Source organism: Uloborus diversus, chromosome 2 (assembly GCF_026930045.1).
Source record: "Uloborus diversus isolate 005 chromosome 2, Udiv.v.3.1, whole genome shotgun sequence".
Lineage (NCBI taxonomy): Eukaryota > Metazoa > Arthropoda > Arachnida > Araneae > Uloboridae > Uloborus > Uloborus diversus.
Window position 1 is genome coordinate 1743073 of NC_072732.1, and position 19489 is coordinate 1762561.

Consider the following 19489-nt stretch of genomic DNA (forward strand, 5'->3'; position numbering starts at 1 on the left):
ACCCGCACGGCTTTGCCCGTAGTAGAAAAATTAAAAGGTCTTTTGGTTCGCCTGTACATTTACAAATAATGTATGGTGAGTTTTCTCGCCAATTGACTTGTACCTATGTTACGGTTCAACGTTATGATCATTTCGTATCTCGCCCATTGGCTTGTGCCCATGTTACGGTTCCACGTTACAATAATTTCGTAATTTACTCGTCCGTCTTATGATAGTTTTGTTCTTAAAATTGGAATATAAAAAAAAAAAACCACATCGAATTTTTGAAACATCGCTTTGAGGTGCACACCCCCATGCTACAAACTAACTTCGTGCCACATTTCATGAAAATCAGCCGAACGGTCTAGGCGCCATGCTCGTCACAGACATCCAGACATCCTCCGGACAGACTTTCAGCTTTATTATTAGTAAAGAAGTTTAATGTGTGTTGCTTGAATCACACCTAAATGATACTCAGGTTCATCCTATTCCATGCTCGCTAGAACATGCTGGCTGTGACGGTTACCTTTAATCAACCTTTTCTTTTTCCTTTTACATAGTAAAGGAAGTATTGTACTGGCGAAAAAATTTTCACTGTAAAAAATCGGCTTTAATTTCCATTTTGCTTGCCCCTGAATGAATAGTAAGTTTTTTTTTTTCAACCGGACCACTCGTGGATAAATGTCTAAGAAAGTATAGACACCCGAAGTATATATTTTGATGATCCCTGAGTTAATTACAACAAGTTTTCTCGTGATGTCCTTACGTATGTACGTGCATATGTGCGTACGTATGTCGCATAACTCAAGAATGATATGTTCTGGAAAGTTGAAATTTGGTACCTAGACTCCTAGTGGGGTCTCGTTGTGCACCTTCCCTTTTGGTTGCATTTGGATGTTCCAAAGGGGGTCTTTTACACCTTTTTTTTGGGGGGGGGAATCATTTTTAATTTAGTGCTAACTCAAGTGGTGTTATTATTTGGCAAACACTTGGCAATATATCACCAAGCTTTCGGTCGCCAAGTTTTTTTGCCAACTTGGCAACAAATTTGGTGTTTTTTTTTTTTTTTAATTTCTGGTTTCATTTTGGCTACCATTGGCGATGTTTAGAGAGTTAACCATTAAATTACATTAAAATTGCCAATATTGGGAAATTAATCGGTGTAAAAGTTTTTTTTTTTTTTTTTTTGCATGTTTTTTAAGATGTGATAATTTTTATGATGTGATAATGTGTGATGGTGCAAACTACATATTTGTAAGGCAGTTTGTTACTTCTCTATGAATTATCAAAATGTGGCATGTACTTTTTTCTCTTCCAAAAAAGAAAAAAAAACATCTGTTTAAGGGAGAAAAAGATCAAAACTGTAAGTGTCAAAACTGTAAGAAGTAAAAACTGTTATTCAGGTAGGCAGTTGTTCCATTACCTGGAGTATCTTCGCTTCAATGCATGAGATGGAAAATAAATTTCTAAAGCTGCAGGAAAAAGGACAGACCCAAAACAGATGGGGAATAATTGCATGAAAATCATTAAATCAGTAATGAATATAAATGAGTAAAATCACCTCGCACAAAAGTCATACTCATGCAGTGTTTATGTTAGAACTTGTACTTTCGTACTGGGACGCAGGATTGAATGATTACCGCAATATTTCCCCAATCTCGCTCAACAGAAATCCATTTGAAGTCGGTTCCCAGAAAAATCCCACTTAACATTTTTGTTATGGAGCGAAATCCAACCTTGGATTCTTCCCGAGTCTGAACCCTAATGATCTAATTCAGGAGTAAGTTTTATTTTAAGTATATTTTTTACAATCGCAAAATTAAAATTATTTGTAAACTTGATAATTTTTTTTACTTTCGTTTTTAAAAAAAAATTTTTTTTTGAATATTTTGATTTTTTTACTGCAAATGAACTTATTTTCCCGAGGCTTTAATTTTTGTGATTTTCTTAATCTGGATAATTTAAGCCTGACGACATATTTCTACTTTATGTCTGTAATCAATATTTGGTTTCGACTCGCAAAATTTTCTGCACGAGAAACCACCATATCAACATTTTCGCAAAAATTACAGCTCCCGAAAGTAGGTGCTTTTGCAGTATTTATTTTTGTGGATTTGCCGATTTTAATGCCTTAACTAGCTTTTAAATAAAGAGCACTCTCTTCTTTTTGTTTGTATTTAATTTTGTTTTTCTAACAGGAGAAATTTGTTTCTTAAAACTTCCTTCATCACAACGTTGGAAATTTATTAATAAGGATATATTTAAAATATCTGTTTGGGATGTGTCATTTTGTAGACTTATATTCATTTTTAAATTTAAGTTTTTAATTAGAAGTAAACAATTTGCAGTCTGCAATGTCTTTGTAATATCTGATTCTTTACTTTTTAGTGCTTTGACATTCCCTATGTTATCTTCCTAATTACCAGTCTAATGACTCGTTTTCTTTTCTTTTCTTTTTTTTTTAATTTGCTATGTGTGCAGCTGGTGTGGTCACTTTCAAAGAAGTCTTGGTTCCTTCTGGGAATATCATTGGTACTTTAGGCAGAGGTTATGAAGTAAGTTATTCGAGTTCTTTTTTTCCCTCACTTTCCTCTAATTACCATTTCATTCCTTTATTTTGAAAGAAATATTCATTCAATTTCCAAGCATTCTTTTGCTTGTTGATTTACAATATTCTACCCACAACCATTGGGAAATAACGGATCCTAAAATCAAATACTTTAATTTAATTATTCAATACATTATATCACATATATTAAAATTCGACTGTCTCTATTTATGATTTTTTGAGCAATCACGATTGCTTATTGTTCTCATTTGACTGTTTTGATGTCCTTTGATTTTATTTTCCCACCAGCACCATCTGCAGCATGACTGTCGATCGGCTCCTCTAGCGAAAGCCATCTCCAATTTGTGTCAATATCCTACACTTACATGCATACATACACGCACGTACAAACAAACACATACACACAAATACATACACAAACACATACACACATACATACAGACACCTACACATACACACATCTGCACACAACTACCCACACATTCATGCCTGCACACTGACACAAACACATATGCCTACACACACATACACATACCCTCCCCCCCCGCACACACATTCATACACACAACTACCCACACACTTATGCCAGCACACAGACAAACACACATGCCTACACACACATACACATACCCCTACACACAAACACACATACCCCCACACACAAACACACACGCCTACATACACACACTCGTGATTGCGAAAAACATAATTTGAATTCAAGATGTCAAAACTCAAATTAATTTTTTTTTTTTTTTTTGTGCTCCTCAAGAGTAGCACACAATTGACGATCAAACTAGGCATCGAAGGATTTGAAGTTTTGCGAAGATTACTGATATGTGGTCTCGTTTTTATTCGACTTTGATCAGCGTAGATATTAGCTAAAATGTCAAGCTTCGGCAACTACTCCCCGAGAATCAGAAATCTTGAAAGAATGCTGGCATCTTGCCAATTATTCCTTTCTCGCCTACTCAATCCACTTTAGTTCTAACCAATTATTCCTCCTTAATATTTACTTTGAGCAAAAGTGGATCGAGTAGATGCTGGAGAAAATCTGATCTTGATCCAATAATTCCTAGTTCAAAATACTGTATAGAGTTATGCTGACACTGCAGCAAAAAAGGGATTGATCAATGAACATCAATGTAGTGCCGGAAGCAACAAGGAAAGTGACCGATGCCTCCGAAGTACAACGCCATTTTACTGACATAATGAACTGTGCATCTCTTTCCCTTCATGATATCCTTTACTTTTCTCTTTGACCTTTTTCTGTTTGTTCCTAAATGCATTACATTCCCATCTGTAGTACAATTTTTTGTTATGACTCTTTGATTGAATGGGTATACTTTTAGGCTACTTACTTTTTTTTTTGCTAAACTTTTTATTTCGTAAAAGTATTAGTTACTGTTTTACTTGCCCTCACTGAACCATGTGCTTTGTTTCTCTTTGCAGATGTATTTGAAAGTGATGGAAAACTTCAGGTTCATGTTGAATTCGTTCACCTTTGGCACGCTTAAATTACTCCTAGGTAAATGATTTCAAGTTTTTGCTTGTTTTGAAAACATTCATTGTTAGCCCTCGTATTATAAAGAATTTATGTGCTTGAAAGGACAGGTCGGTGAGAAAATCTTAAGAAATGTAAGCGGGGTTCAACTTTCATCACAAGGGATTTGGAGCATACCAATCCAATATCCGTCGATCCATCCAAGAGTAAACTCAAAAGTTTTTGAAAAGAAATTCACACTATAGTCTTTATTATTTATAGGACATTTACATAAATAATTTTCAATGCCTAATAATGTTAAAATGTTCAGTAAATTACCGCCCTATAGCCAGAGCTAAAGCAAAAATACATGAAATACACCGCCAGCTCAGTCAATTCCAGCCGAGGACTGCAGTTTCGTGCTTATTAGCACTCATCGGCCCGGCATAGGAAAGGGACTGAGCTGGAGGTGGAAAACCTCTTAAGGAAGCCAAGAGTGCCAAACAAACTGGTAGCTAATACAGAATTAGCACAGACCAGACGAGTGACCAAAGCAATGGTTCGATTCAACTCGGAGATTGAAGGCAAGGAAATGAATATACTATGCCTGCAGTCCTCGGCTGGAATTGGCTGTGCTGGCAGTGTATTTCATGTATTGTTAAAATGGTTTATTTTTACAGAAAAATGACCAACCTTTTTCAATATGTTGTTGCTGCATATTTTTTTTTTTAGAATGGGGTCATTCAGAGTGTGTTCCAAAAAGTTTGTTTGCAAACAAATGTTGTTTCTAGTTTGCAACAAGTTTGTTTGCAAACTGTGTCAAGATCCCATGCACTCAAGTGAGATTGCTGGTGTATAAGTGATGGGTCTAAGAGATTCTACCCATTGGCACCCATATGGGGGGGGGGGAGCAAGTGGAGGCTCACGCCCCCCTCCTAGAAATTAGAACTTCTTTGCTTTTAGTACTCTTTTCTTTGCAAAAACGCGAAAACATTTCATCTACAGCCTGTTGGTCGCTGGTAGTGGACTGTATAACTTATTTTGAGAAATAGCTGAGGCTGACACAATTGTAGTTTTGCTTGGTTTTATTGAAGAACCATTATATTTTGTACATCATGCCGCCGCAGTCTTACAGTTTCTTCTGTTCGTCCCAGAGACCGCAGTATAAAACTGCAATCCCAGAGGCGTTGCCACAGGAAAAGTATAAATATATAAATTTGCATATGAACAGTAAAATACATACTCCCGGCGTTGAAATTGATAGATTTCAAAAATATTTATCAATAAAATTATCAGTAAAATACCATAAAATGCACAGAAGTAAATTGAACAGATATAAAACTCAATTACAATTAAAACATGTAAACATTAAAATAGGTATAGTTAATTAAAATCATCCACTTTACACTGGAACAGGTAAAATCGCTAACTTAGTTATGGGACGTCTGAATGTACCACCCTCAGTCTTTACCATGCATTTATCCCGGCCTTCAAAAACCTTTATTACACGTCCTAAGCTCCACGAATTTACAGGCATATTATCTTCTTTTATTAAAACCACTGCCCCAATGGCAATGTTTTCCTTCAAAAAACACCATTTTGACCTTTGTTGTAAATGGCATAAATAGTCTCTCGACCAATTTTTCCATACTTGCTGAATTATTTTTGTTGTTTGCTGCCATCGTTTTAATCTGTTATCAGACAAATCTAACAACTCTGGCTCTACCACTGTGAACACTGTTCTGCCAATTAAAAAATGTGCCGGAGTCAAAACCTCTATTTCTTCTGCATCACTCGGAAGTGGCATTAAAGGCCTCGAATTTAAAATCCCTTCGATTTGATTTGAGATTGTTAAAAATTCTTCGTAAGTAAAAATCAATTTGCCCATTGCGCGTTTTAAATGAAATTTAAATGATTTGACACCACTTTCCCAAATGCCTCCAAAATGAGGAGATTTGGGTGGGATAAACCTCCATTTTATTCTTTCAATAGAAAGAAATTTTGATAAAATCTCATCTGGTTGACTCACTAACTTATGCAAGCGGTCGAGCTCTTTGTGAGCACCGATGTATGTTTTTGCGTTATCACTGAATAAAACAGCACATTTTCCACGACGGGATATAAACCTTTTCAATGATGCAATAAATGAATCAGACGTCAAATCCGACACAATTTCAAAATGAACAGCATGGGTTGATAAACATACAAATATTGCAATAAAGATTTTTTGTAATGCTCCTTTACGTTGATTTTTATTTTTAATATAAAATGGACCTGCGAAGTCAGTGCCAGTATTCAAAAAGGGAAATGTTTGTTGGCAGCGTTCAGGTGGAAGGTCTCCCATTTTCTGTTCTAAAAATCGTGGTTTGTATTTTGAACAAATCACACTCATGTACAATTTTCCGGGCGAGATCTCTTCCATGAATTATCCAAAATTTTAATCTAGATGCATGCAATAGTGCTTGCGCACCAAGATGGCAATTTTTTAGATGTAAATCTAATAAAATGAGTTTTGATAACTTATGATTTTTAGGCAATGCTATTGGATGCTTTGCATCAAAGGGTAATTGAGAGTTTGACAAACGACCTCTGACTCTTATGACATTTGAATTTTTATCGAAAAAAGGCAACAAAAATTTTAATTTACTTGACAATTTTACTGGTTTTTCCGAACTTAGCTGCTGAAAGTCATCACTAAGACCTTCCTGTTGAACAAACGATGAAAGTTTTAACTCACTGGCAGTGACCTCATCAGCTGTTAGAGGTCCAATCTTCCTTACTTTATTCTGGCAGTTGTAAATGAACCTAAGAATCTATATATATAATTCTCTTACGTGCCGGCAAATGAAGGGGTGAATTTCTAAACCTCTGTTGGCAACACTTCGCCGATAAATCATGTAAACAAACTTCTACGTTGTTTTGAAATCTTGAATCACAGAATACTCAACGAACTTTTTTTTTTTTTGAGATGAGTTTGAGTCGGGCTGTGGCCCATTTCAACCTTAATCAGCAAAGAAAAGCTCAAAGAAGGCAGGAAACCGTTCTTGAATCCAATTTAAGACGAGCCATTTCCAGAGTTGTATTCTCTGATTCGCTGCGGCTGGGGAATTTTCAGTCAGCAGTTCCTTCAACAGATCAGGTGCGTCACACAATGCCGGTAACCGCACCTTTCCGTCATGGCAACATTTAGTATATTTATTTGCAGTATTACGCTCTTTCTGCCAATAAAAATTCGCATTCTTCACACATTGCTCCACAATCATGTTCATCGGCAATGTTGTTTTGAACGCGTAGGCGCTTTGAGCGTCGTCTATTCTCTGCTTCAGTACGACAGTTCAGTTCAAAATGAATAACCGAGAAAGAATTTACTTTATTCCTTTTATTCTCAGCTGAAAGGTTGTTTAGGGTTATAGTAGTTTTAGTATTGTGCAAGCAAAGTAGCCTTGGCGAGTTTTCGCGTTTTTAGTTAAACCATTTTTTGTTCGTGACGTGGCAAGGATTCAGAATAACAACAAGAAGGACAAACGTTTGAGAAAATATGTTTGGTGCTCTCTGAGCCTGTTTTTAGTCATGGCCAGCTCTATGTGGCATTATCAAGAACAAGATCTTTTGAAGCAGTGTCAGTTGTGGCTCCCAAACGGGACATTTTTAATTGTGTATTTTCTCAGATTAGAATATATAAGAGTGTAAATATGTAAATATATAAATAATGTAAATACATCCCTCGGGGGAGCCTGTAACCCCTAGAGTGACGGATAGGGGAATGCCTTCATTGGTTTTCCAATGGGTGGTAGAAGGGAAATAAAATACCAACAGGTAGAAGTGCAATCTCTCCAAAGCAATGACAGACACTTTTGTATCTATAATGGTAAAGTTGTGCACATTGCCAAGGCAGTCATCTTACATACAGCAAAGTTAAACTGTCGAAAATCTGGCTAAAGCAGACAAATTAACATTATGAACGTAATTTTCATATTGGTTAAATGGATGGTGACCTAAATGCAATTACCAACTTTAATTTTTACGGAAAATTTTAGCTAGGCTAATGTATTGGCATACAGCGAGCGAGCGAAGCGAGCATGGATCGCGAAGCGATCCACAGGGAACTGCGTAAGCAGTTCCGGGGGTTGGCGAGCGATAGCGAGCAGGGGGCGATAGCCCCCTAGTATAACTAAATACATTAATTAATTTTTGATAGTTATTACTCAAATTCAGGAAATTTACCAACAAATCATTTTCTGTAGCAGTTAAGACAGTCTCATGAGTATCCTTCACTTCACTGTAATATAAAACTTGATTAAGATCGCTTAGTTCAAATGAATGTCCATGTGATTGAGGTTGTTTTAAAATTTTTGTTGCCTTTTTTCGATAAAAATTCAAATGTCATAAGAGTCGGAGGTCGTTTGTCAAATTCTCAATTACCCTTTGATGCAAAGCATCCAATAGCATTGCCTAAAAATCATAAGTTATACAATCCGGCTCGGCGGACCAAATGTTGGTCGCTGGTAGTGGACTGTATAACTTATTTTGAGAAATAGCTGAGGCTGACACAATTGTAGTTTTGCTTGGTTTTATTGAAGAACCATTATATTTTGTACATCATGCCGCCGCAGTCTTACAGTTTCTTCTGTTCGTCCCAGAGACCGCAGTATAAAACTGCAATCCCAGAGGCGTTGCCACAGGAAAAGTATAAATATATAAATTTGCATATGCACAGTAAAATACACAGCCTATAATGAATTAGTTATTAAAAATGTCAAATTTTAGTAACTCTAATCTGGATTGAAATCGGTTTCCATGGGGGAAATTATCCGGCTAAACCTTGAGGAAAATATCTGAGTCCCCCCCCTTAAAAGTTTGCATATAGCGCCCATGGTTCAACCTGACTCTCTTTTAAAAGTGGCTTTTAGACTTCTTAAAATGATTTTTTAATATTTATTTGTCAATCCTATACAAACTACTCTAATCTCGGTAATCAATAATCTGATTTTTTAAGTGGATAACCTATAGATTTATGATTTTTTTTTTTTTTTTTGGTTGGCAAAAGTAACTGACTGACTTTGATGGAGTGAGGTTTAAATTTTCATCTTAAAACTCTGACCTTGCAATTTTTTTTGTTCCCCTACTAAATATGGTGTTTAGCAGACTGGAATCAGAATAAATAATTTTAAAACATTTAAAAATATTGGTGTTTTGCATGTTTTTCTAGTTAAAGTTTTATTTTGTTACAGATTCTGTGACTGAACATGTCATTCACACTGAAAGACTGGGAAAGTCGTTGGCAGATGTCCAGCTTGTTAGAGTAAGGATTTTTTTTTTGTTATTTTAATTTTACAAAATGTTTACTGTAACTCAGATATGTTCTTTTCAATTTTGTGGTGTACATTCCCAGAGCTATGTATCTTAATGTAAGGTCAAATGTGTGAGATTACTTACTTAAGCTTAACTTCAACACAATCAGTTATTGTCAGTGCTTTCATAATTGTCAGTATTTTTTTGCAAATTTACTGAATAATTCATTTAACGAAAAAATTCGCTTCAATATTTTCCCCATTTTCCTTACAGACTTTGTAAAATACCAAACGAATGAAAAATTGTCAGTATTTCCATTTAATTCTGCCAACTTGGGAAATTTATTGCTTGATAAGAATCATTTGATTTTCTTTACTCATTGGAAATGAAAATCTGTTTTATGATGAGCCTAACTTCTTTTTAATCTGCTTTCCATGAATACTTTGCTGAAGAGAACAAATAGATTCTCAATATATAGTCAGAGAATCGCTAAAAAGAAAGTTAAATAAAGAAATAAATATTGAAAATTTAAAATTTGAAAGTATGGTTCTGTATAAACCTGCGTGTCCCACCCACTACTTTGGAATGAATAGTCTGATTTTTAAAAAAAACTATTTCTTGTTTGAGACGTCTTGGCGAGGACATCTCATTCCTTTTTTTTTTCAACAGTTCTGAAAAATAAAATTAAGCATTTATGTAGAAATTGAAGACATATACAAACACCAAACTGAAAGGCAAATTTGTTTTCAACATATTTTATCAAAGAATTTAAATTTTCTAACGGTTTTGCCTGTTGGGGAACTTTTTAATCTAAGAAATTAACAATGCCAGAAGTTATTTCTTTCATACCAAAGAATTGCAGAGTGTCTACGTATGCTTGTAGTTTTTGGTTTTTTTCCAAGAAATTATAAAAAAAAGTTTTGTTTAAAAATTGAAATGCAGTTTTTTGTAGCTTTAACAACACTGACAGAAGCTGAAGATAGGTGGATGTAATCACATTAAAGTGAATTATTATTATTTTTTTTTAATTTATTTAAATGGTTGTTGATATGCAACCTTTATTTTTGCACTGCATTTTGAAATGGCTTTTAAATTCGTTTTTGATTTTTGCAGCCTAATGCAACCATTTAAAGCGATGTTTTTTTTTTCTTTCTCTCTTTGATAATGAATAATACATTAAAAAAATCTTTAGAACTTTTTTCATTATTTTAAACATTACCTGAACAAAATTGCTTCTAATTGCTAGCAAAAATGGAACTCTCCCTAGTGTCCTTCTAATAGAAAACTTGCTGTGTTTTTTTTTTTTTTGGTACAGTATAGTGAAAACCCGTGTATAAGTTTCAACCTAATTTCAACCTATGCAATAGGGTGGGGCGAAAAATAAAAAAATTTTAAGATCAACTTTTAATAGCTGCCAAAAGTTGTCTTTAGTGATAGTTAGCTTATGTGAAAAATTTGACGAAGATCGGTTAATATCTTCAGGGAGCGCTGCAATCGCAAAGTTTTAACATTGGTTTTTTCCCACAATTTCATGGTTTTAATGCAAAAAGTATGCTTTTAAATTATTTTAATTGCAACTTTTTACATCTAAAGGACATTTATGTATTAATAAAAAATTTTGGTCTTAAAATGTTTACTTTTAAAAAAGGCAATGCATGGTTTTGTTGTAAAAAAGTCTGGAACTGGAAGAGGCATTGCAGCCGAGCTTCAAGAATCATGCCTTTGACTGGGAAGAATTCCAGACACATTCCTACAGCATCGAGTACACAGTACATTGTATGTTTATATTTTGAGCGCATTGGAATGATATTTCTAACACCAGCAAGAGCGGAGAACATTCGAAGGATAATTTTTTCTGGATCGAAAGTAAAGGAAAATGTTTAAAGATCGCATTTCCGGAACATCAAAAACTTGTCTGATTTTGTGTTACCTACTTATGAAGATGTACTTAATCATTATTTATTTCTTGCACACGAAAAAAAAAATAGTTTAGTTCTTCCGGAGAGTCCACAGTGACTGAGATTTCGGAAGATGTAGCAACGAAGTTAGAAAAGATATAGCATCGTTTCACTATTCTTGTAGTTTTGCAAACGCTAATCACTCAAATTATTCTACATTTTCACAGCAAACATGCGATCCTGAATAAAACGATGAACAAAAAATATGTTAAACCAGACGCGTTTTACGCAAAGATTCAGTTATTTTTATTCGTAGTTCGGGAATAACTTTTCAGTATCGCTTGTTGTAAGTGCCATTTCAGTGCGGTAACTGTGATAAGTTTAGCAAAGTTCCTATCGAAGAACAACTTTTTCTTGAGGATCAGCTTGGAGAGAGAAAAATTTTTACTTTAAAAGTTAATATCAAAACCACAAGAAAATTCAAATAGATCTTTGAATGGAAAACAAAAGACAAATCAAGAGCGAAGAGGAGAATAAAAAAAAAAGTACCCATGATGGCGATGGCGTGATGAAGGTATTGAGGGAACAGAATGCGATAGAGAATATTTAACAGAAGGTACGGGCAAATATGATCCGGAATTTAGTTGTATCAGTTACAAAGCAAGCACATCACAAACAAGGGTCAGTCTGAACAAGTTTTCTAAAAACGTGTGATCGCTACCGTATTTCGAATAGACCACTGCAGTGGTGAAAATGTAAGCTTTATGCCACTTAGTAGGATAGTTGGATATACGACCAAGCACTATTCTCCGAGAATTCAGCGTACCTGTTAGAATTTTTTTAATTTGATTGTTTTTCGTACGTACATTTGAAAACACATTTGCAAATTTTCTTATATATTTTTAAAGTGAAAAGTATCACTGCAAACCGTGAACTGAATTATGCAAATGTTCTGTCCTTATAAGTTAAGGAAACAAGATTTTGTTTTGCTTTTAGAATGTTATGCCGTTAATTTGGTTAGCAACAAAGATCGTAGATATGAAATTCATGTATGTTATAATATCTTCAATAAAAGATTTGCTTTTAAATAAGTGTCTTCTGATCTCAACAGACGGAAATTGTTATTTTCATGGTGGATGTAAGATATAAACGCTATTAGCGGTATTATATTCTACAGTACCTAAGTACAGAAAAAAATAATTACTGCAAATATTTGAAGCTGTTATTAGGGGCAACTGCTCCGTAAATCTTTTTCAAATGGCACTTGGTTCCTTGAGTCATACTAGATGGCACTACTGCCAGTCGAATTTTGCGTTTGTATATCGACTTAGAATATCCGATATATCGAATTTAAAAATGGCCTGTCTCATTCAATGTTAAAATTTTATAGACCTTGCTGATTTCTAATTAAGTGCAACTCATCATGCAAGGAAGGTGCACGAAACTTATGGCAAGTTATTCATCTGTCGTGTTATTTGCCAGACCACCTGTTACATATGCCATCGATCCAGTCCTTCAGAGGAATGCTTTTTTTTTTTGCACATCCTGAAAATATTTTGCTGGCAATTTTAAATGATGATGTAAGTCATTCATGGCAGTTTGCTGCACGTCGAATTTTGAGAGTACGTACATCAATTCCGTGAATAATAATAATATCCGTACTTTTACCATTCCTGCAGGGGCGGCAAATAGGGGGGTCAAGAGGGGGCGGTCGCACCCCCAAATGTTTTGAGCAGAATGATAGTAAATGGGTGAATTCAATTTATGTAAGTCGGAAATCAATGTTCATTAAAGGAAATTTCGCTGGTTCTCAGCAACTATTAGATGAAACTCGACACATTCTCAGACTATAAAAAGTGTTTTTCGTTATTTGGATGATGACTTGGAAATTCATGAAGTATTTTCGGCTTTTTCAGAACATGGAGAACTGATATAGAACCATGGTTAATTTTAACTAAAGAAGACATTTCCTCATATAGGCTAAATATTTCATACTTGTGTGCCCAGTGTAACGATGGTATGTCCAATAGGAGAGGCTCATGAAAAGTAGGGTGGCAGTATGGTTTTCACAAGAAAATTCCTTGATATTTTACATTCACTTTTACGCTCATTTTTTAAGTGTATATTTATTTAATGAGTGTTCTTCTGCTAGAAACACGTTTCAGCTGCTCAATACATTATAATGCTTTCAAAGAAACTTCTTAAACATGCATGTGATTATTGAATAAAAAAAGACATATCAACCAAATATCTTTTTTTATGGGACTCTATAATTATGCAACGGCGGAGTGACACAAGATAATCTTCAAGAGTTAAAACGATAAAAACATTTCTCTTTAACTTCAAAGCAGTGATTTGACGACTGGAAGAATTATTGCAAAACGATTCTTTCAATGTTGAAAAATCTCATGCCCTTTAGCATGTATGACTTCGTTTGAATTTTTTATCCAATTTGTTTGCATCGTGAAAAGGTTTTTGAAAAATGCTTTACTCTATCAAAATCTATACCTTCAATCCGCTACTCGACTATTCAAACCACAGTTCCATCTACAATTGATCTGTGCACCATACTACCACAGTTCAATCTACAATTGAAACTGAAAATAGATTTTTTATAGATGTATATCTCAATCAATTGTGAAATTTTTCAAAAAAATTCTTCCTCCGAGCCAATTTAGAGAAGCGAAAAAAAAAGTGACGAAAATCCACATGATGATGTGAAATCAAACATTGATTTTTGAATATTTTGTATGAAGTAATAGATTTAGTTTCGAATGAAATTAACACAAGATTTGATGATAATTATTTTTGTGCATGGTTGGCTGGGATTATAGTTATTTGGATAGGATTTTGAAAACGAAAAATAAAATGTGTCAACTGTAAGTAAAATTTTTAGCATAATACAAGAAAAATTACAAGCAATATACAGACAGAATAGTTTTCACATCCAGAGACTGCAGTTTCGTCTTTGTTATGAACTCATACGTCTGGAATAGTGAATAACAGAGCTGGAGGCAGATGATAGCTCATTGAAGCTGAGGACGCCGACATGACTAGATTATTCAATGATGAAAATTTTAAGCCCCGCACAGTTTTTGAAGTAGCGTGGGTGATTTTGTGAGAGCAAGATATAAAAAGTGCTTTCATACATAACTTTGTGTTACTTCCATTATTTTTTAACTATTACAATCAGTTCAGCTAGTAGAGAAAGATTTCTTTTATGTCTCAGCAGGTTAGAGAAATATTTTCGAAGCACACAAAGGGGGAAAAAAACTTTTCCATTTAGCTGAACTGGCAAAACAACACGACATTGGGCACTGATAGATTAGCAACACGATTCCCTGCTCTTCCGAATTCCAAAAATAATGCATTATAACTTTTCCAAAAGGCATAAAACCTTTAGTAGCGAGGTGTTTTGTGTGATAACTTTTTAGTCAATGAATCAAAATTTTAATTGTTTCTAAACACTAATTTTATTCATACTAAACCGATTTTATGACAACTTCTTGTTAGCTAATGTGTGTTTGGTTTCTCTTTGGGGATATACATATTTAAGAAACTCGACCCCCCAAATGAAATAGTGAAATGCCGCCCCTGCATTCCTGTGCTTATATTTTCTTCTTCCGCCTACTTAAAATTTATCAATTGGTAGCGTGAAGAGGTGCTTATAGAAAAACCTTCATAACCATGACACAATCTGAGGACGTGGAGCAATGCGTAGAGATGCATCCGTCACCAAAGTTGGTGACAGATGCATCTCTAGCCCTAAGTCGAATAAAAGAGAGGGATGGTTTTATTCGTGTACATTTTGAGGTTCGAAAGAAACTGCCTTTCTTTGAAAGTGAGAAAGACAATTATTGTAAAAACTCTAGCTATGACACAAACTCTTTAAATAATCCTGTTTGAGGTACAATTTCTGCCTTAGCTCTGGCTTAGGGCAATACCATACTGCAAAATGCTGTTTGATTTTATTTGTCTCACATGTTTACATTTTCATGCCACATTTTGTAAAAATTTATCACTTTTTACCGAATTAATATTGTCCTAAAAGTTACTATTTTTTATGTTTTTGCCTCTTTTTAAGATGCTGGAAATATAAATACGCAATATAAAATACTTTTCGTGAGTTATTTCATATGCTTTTAATGTATGAATGTATCTCATGAGTAAAAAATGGCAATGAAATTAGTTAATAGCATAATTTTCCATATTTTAACAATGAAATCCGGGAAAAAAGCTATAATAAAACTTTACGATCGCAGCGCCCCCTGAAGATATTAACCCAACTTCCTCAAATTTTGCACAAAAGCTAATTATCACCAAAGACAACTTTTCACAACTATTAGAAGTTGTAAAGTCAGACCAAACAATATAAGTAGAAGCACAAATTTGTAAATTACAGCAGACACGTGTTTCGGCGTTACAGGGAACGCCTTTTTCAATGCAAAAAATAATGAGCTTATGGATGAAAGCCGAAACACGTGTCTGCTGTAATTTACAAATTTGTGCTTCTACTTACTTTGTATTGTCTGACTTTACTGTTCTGCACAAAGGTATTTATTTATCTTATTAGAAGTTGGTCTGAAAAACTTTTTATTTTTCGCCCCACCCTACTATATTATGCTCCAAACTTTTTAGATGAATGTCTTCCTCTTCGTTTCAGACAAAGTTGACCAAGATCAGTTCTGTGATCTATGCGATGGAGTCCGTGTCCTACTTTACTGCCGCGATCTGCGATTCCACGGAAAACCCGGACATAGCCCTGGAAATGGCGGCCATGAAGGTAAGGAAAGTGCAGAATTTTTTTTTTTTGTAGAAGAAATTCTTTATGTTTCTTAAAGTATGTGCCTACCTTCGGAGCACTTTTTTTGAAAAACATAAAATTTTTATTTACCGTATTTTCCTGCGTATAATCCGCGGATTATCTGCTAAAAAAGGCAAAATTTATGAGGTGCGGATTATACGCAGCCGCGGATTATCTGTGATTCCCCCCCCCCTTAACACCAACGCATTGAACCTCAATATTTTTACAGTAGGATTCACCGATAGAGATCGTACGCTGACTGAATGTTGTTTATTTTACGAAGCATGCATGTTCTTCATCGCTACCTGCCTGTATGTTGGTTATTTTACTTTGCTTGAATGTTCCTCTTTGCGATTCAGGTCATGTAAATTAAGCAACATTACAGTGAAATAGGCAGCCATTTGCACAAAATTAGACCGTTTGCTCCTTTGACTTGATTCTTTGTTTTTCAAGTAATTAGCGTACTATAATCAAGATTTCAAAAAGAAATCATTATATTTTAGATTATCTTTCAGATTAATTTTGATTATGCCTTCAAAGTAATTACTTTTTCACGTTTTTAGTTTAGTTGCTCAAATGGTATGTTAAATTCAAACTTTATTTTTTTACATCGTATTATCCGCGGATTATACGCCGCCGCGGATTATACGAAGCTTTTTTTTCTTCAGGCCGATTTTAGGACCTGCGGATTATAGGCAGCCCGCGGATAAATCGCAGGAAAATACGGTAATTTAACATACAGGTAGTTCAAATTTCATCGATTTTTGCTAAATTTTTGAAAATTAGGCATTTTGTGGTAAAACTATAGTGAAAATTAACACCCACGCTAAACCTTCTGTAGTGAGCTCTAATCTTTTTTTTTTTTTCAAATTTTAATTCAAATAATATCTTACCACCATATTTACCTGTGTTGTGAAGCAAAATATTTAAAATATTTTGAAAACATGTTGAAATAGGACAACTTTTATGTTTTTCAAATACAATTTCAAATTTTCAAATAAAAAAAGTCATAAAATTAGTAAATACAAAAATACAAGCTATTTGGCGCTTCCTAACATACCCCAAATGAATTGAATATACAGATCAAATTTCGATTCAATATCTCAACAATATTTTTAGAAATCAGGTTTTTAGTAAACCAAAAAAAAAAAAAAACAAAAATCACAGTTTTTCAGAAATTGCAATTAAAGTTTTTAATCTTGAGTAACAAAATTAGTTCAAATAGGCAAAAGTAATACAAAAATTAACTTAATTTAACATTTAAATATGAAATTGGGTCGGGGTAGTGTTTGGAGATTATAGAATGGCTGTTCTAATGCACTGATTACATTTCTGTGGCACACATAATGCTCACTTCCGGTTACGAAAATTTCACATCAGCTACAAGTTAATCGCAGGAATTAAAGTAAATCGTTTTTGGAATCCGAAATATATATCTTATCAAAATGAGCGAATAAAACTTACTTTGAAAAAATTCACCAAAACAAGGATTTTAAGGGTAAGTACATACCTTAAGAGTTTCTACAGAAATTTTTTGTTGCAGATTGCCTTTGGTCCCAGTTAGCAGGGCCGGATTTGGAAGTGTGGAGGCCCCGGGGCAACGAAGGAGCGGAGGCCCCAAATCAGGGTTCGAAAAGATCATCCTATTTTCGAAAATATCCGATACTTTGATATGTATCCGAATATTTTGATATATATGTATATATCCGATATTTTCAACCCGTGAAAGTTAGGATATTTTATAAAAATTTTATTGTGGGGGCCCCTTTTTTGTGGAGACCCTGGGGTAGTAGCCCCGCCAGCCCTCCCCTTAATCCGGCCCTCCCAGTTAGTCCAGATAAACAAGGTTGTACTGTTCATAAAAGGGAAAACCAGTTTAGAAGGCCGAAGTTTTAGTATTTTTCGTGATTTTTTTTTTTAACAAGGAAGGAATAATTCGAATTTATTCAAACTTGGAGGATATTTTATTCATGTTTTGAAGTTCACTTTGTTATTTCTTTACGCCATTTTTGCCAGAAATCGAAGAGTTAGAAGCTGATGTCTATGGATAGTCGCCACCAAAACTTGTGGGTGTTACCTAAGTCACAGCTTCTATCTGTAATCTTCACAATTTTTTTTTTCATTAACGAAATTCTTCCTATGAATATGAACCTAACTGTGGTCAAAAAAGTTTAAAATTATTGCACCTTTCTGAGGTTTGATTACAATTTTCAATATTTTTCACTATAATATCATCAAAGGATTAGGTTCATACAGATTGTAATTGAAAAGTAATGTTCACACAAATTTTCAGAACGATGGGTCAATAACTTTTTTAGCTAGAATGCCCACCAGTTGAAAAAAAAAAGACTTTGAAAAAAACGTGTTTGAAAAAAAAAAAAAAAGAATTTGAATTCTGAAATTTTGAATTTAAATTATGTTTTTCACAATCACGAGTTGCGACAAGACCCTGCTCAGTGGAGTTAATGTTTCTGGAAATGGTTCCTGTCCTCCTAAAGCTGCCCCTCCTCCTGGGCTTTTACGTGTGTATATTGGTATGTGAAGGCGTGTGTGCGTGCATGTTTATGTTAGTGTGTATGCGTAGTGTGTGAGTTTGTATGTGTGAGAGCGTGCATATGTATGAGCCATAGACTAATAATAAGAGTAGACCGAGCTTTCTCATTCTTGCTGATGAAGAAAATTGGTTCATAGATGTCTCATGTGACTGGTGGAAGGGCTTGGCGAAGACTTTGGCAGCATGGTTGCTAGATGGCAGCATTATCTATAGTTTGGCACTCGACATGCATTTTAAGACAATGTGTTTTCATTAAAAAAAACTTCCAGGTGCAGAGATTGAACTGTTTTTCTTTTAGTTATGCATTATTTTGACATTAGTGATAGTTTTTGATCAGTTTTCGGTAACTTTTATTTCATTTGGAGCTGTCAGCGTTGGCGTGAACGAAATGGCGTAAACGTTTTGCATTAACGCAAAAATGTACTCATCGGTATCTTAAACTGAAATTGTAGGTAAAAATCTTACCGTTTGCCGATTCTTCTTGGTTGCTTGCATCTTTTAATGCTTAGAGAGTTATTGAAATGGACTAAAGAAAGTGCACAGTGCTATATAAACGAAAAACTCACTATATTAACAAAATATTTACAACCTAGAATAACAAATTTACAAATCGGACTCCATAAAAGATCATTCTTCCGTGTTCCATCAATTCTATTTATTTTATTTCTCGCGGTAGTTGAACGTCTGCTACGATTAACGCTGTTGCTAGGATATCCACCAGTCACATGGTTTGGTTTATGAGCAGCAAAAGGGTTGCCATAGCTCGGTCCATTCTTATTATTAGTCTATGGTATGAGCATGCGTGTGTGTAGGACATGGGCACCATCGACCAGGAGCAGCGGATTCTGGGGGAAAGTACTCAGGACCAGAGGCCGGTGGGCGGTGGTGCTGCAGATGCCCCTGGTTCAAGTTG

The 19489-nt window shown here is 34.7% G+C and overlaps 1 protein-coding gene across 2 annotated transcripts in view; it reads left to right on the top strand.

Annotated features, from left to right (window-relative positions):
* Window positions 1-19489, top strand: part of LOC129216852 (complex I assembly factor ACAD9, mitochondrial-like) — an 88907-nt gene that overhangs the window by 23891 nt on the left and 45527 nt on the right. For both annotated transcript variants that reach the window (XM_054851064.1, XM_054851065.1), the window contains exons 9-12: window positions 2461-2534; window positions 3998-4073; window positions 9260-9330; window positions 15882-16001. In XM_054851064.1, the coding sequence (XP_054707039.1) occupies window positions 2461-2534; window positions 3998-4073; window positions 9260-9330; window positions 15882-16001 (341 nt within the window). The remainder of the gene's footprint in view (window positions 1-2460; window positions 2535-3997; window positions 4074-9259; window positions 9331-15881; window positions 16002-19489) is intronic.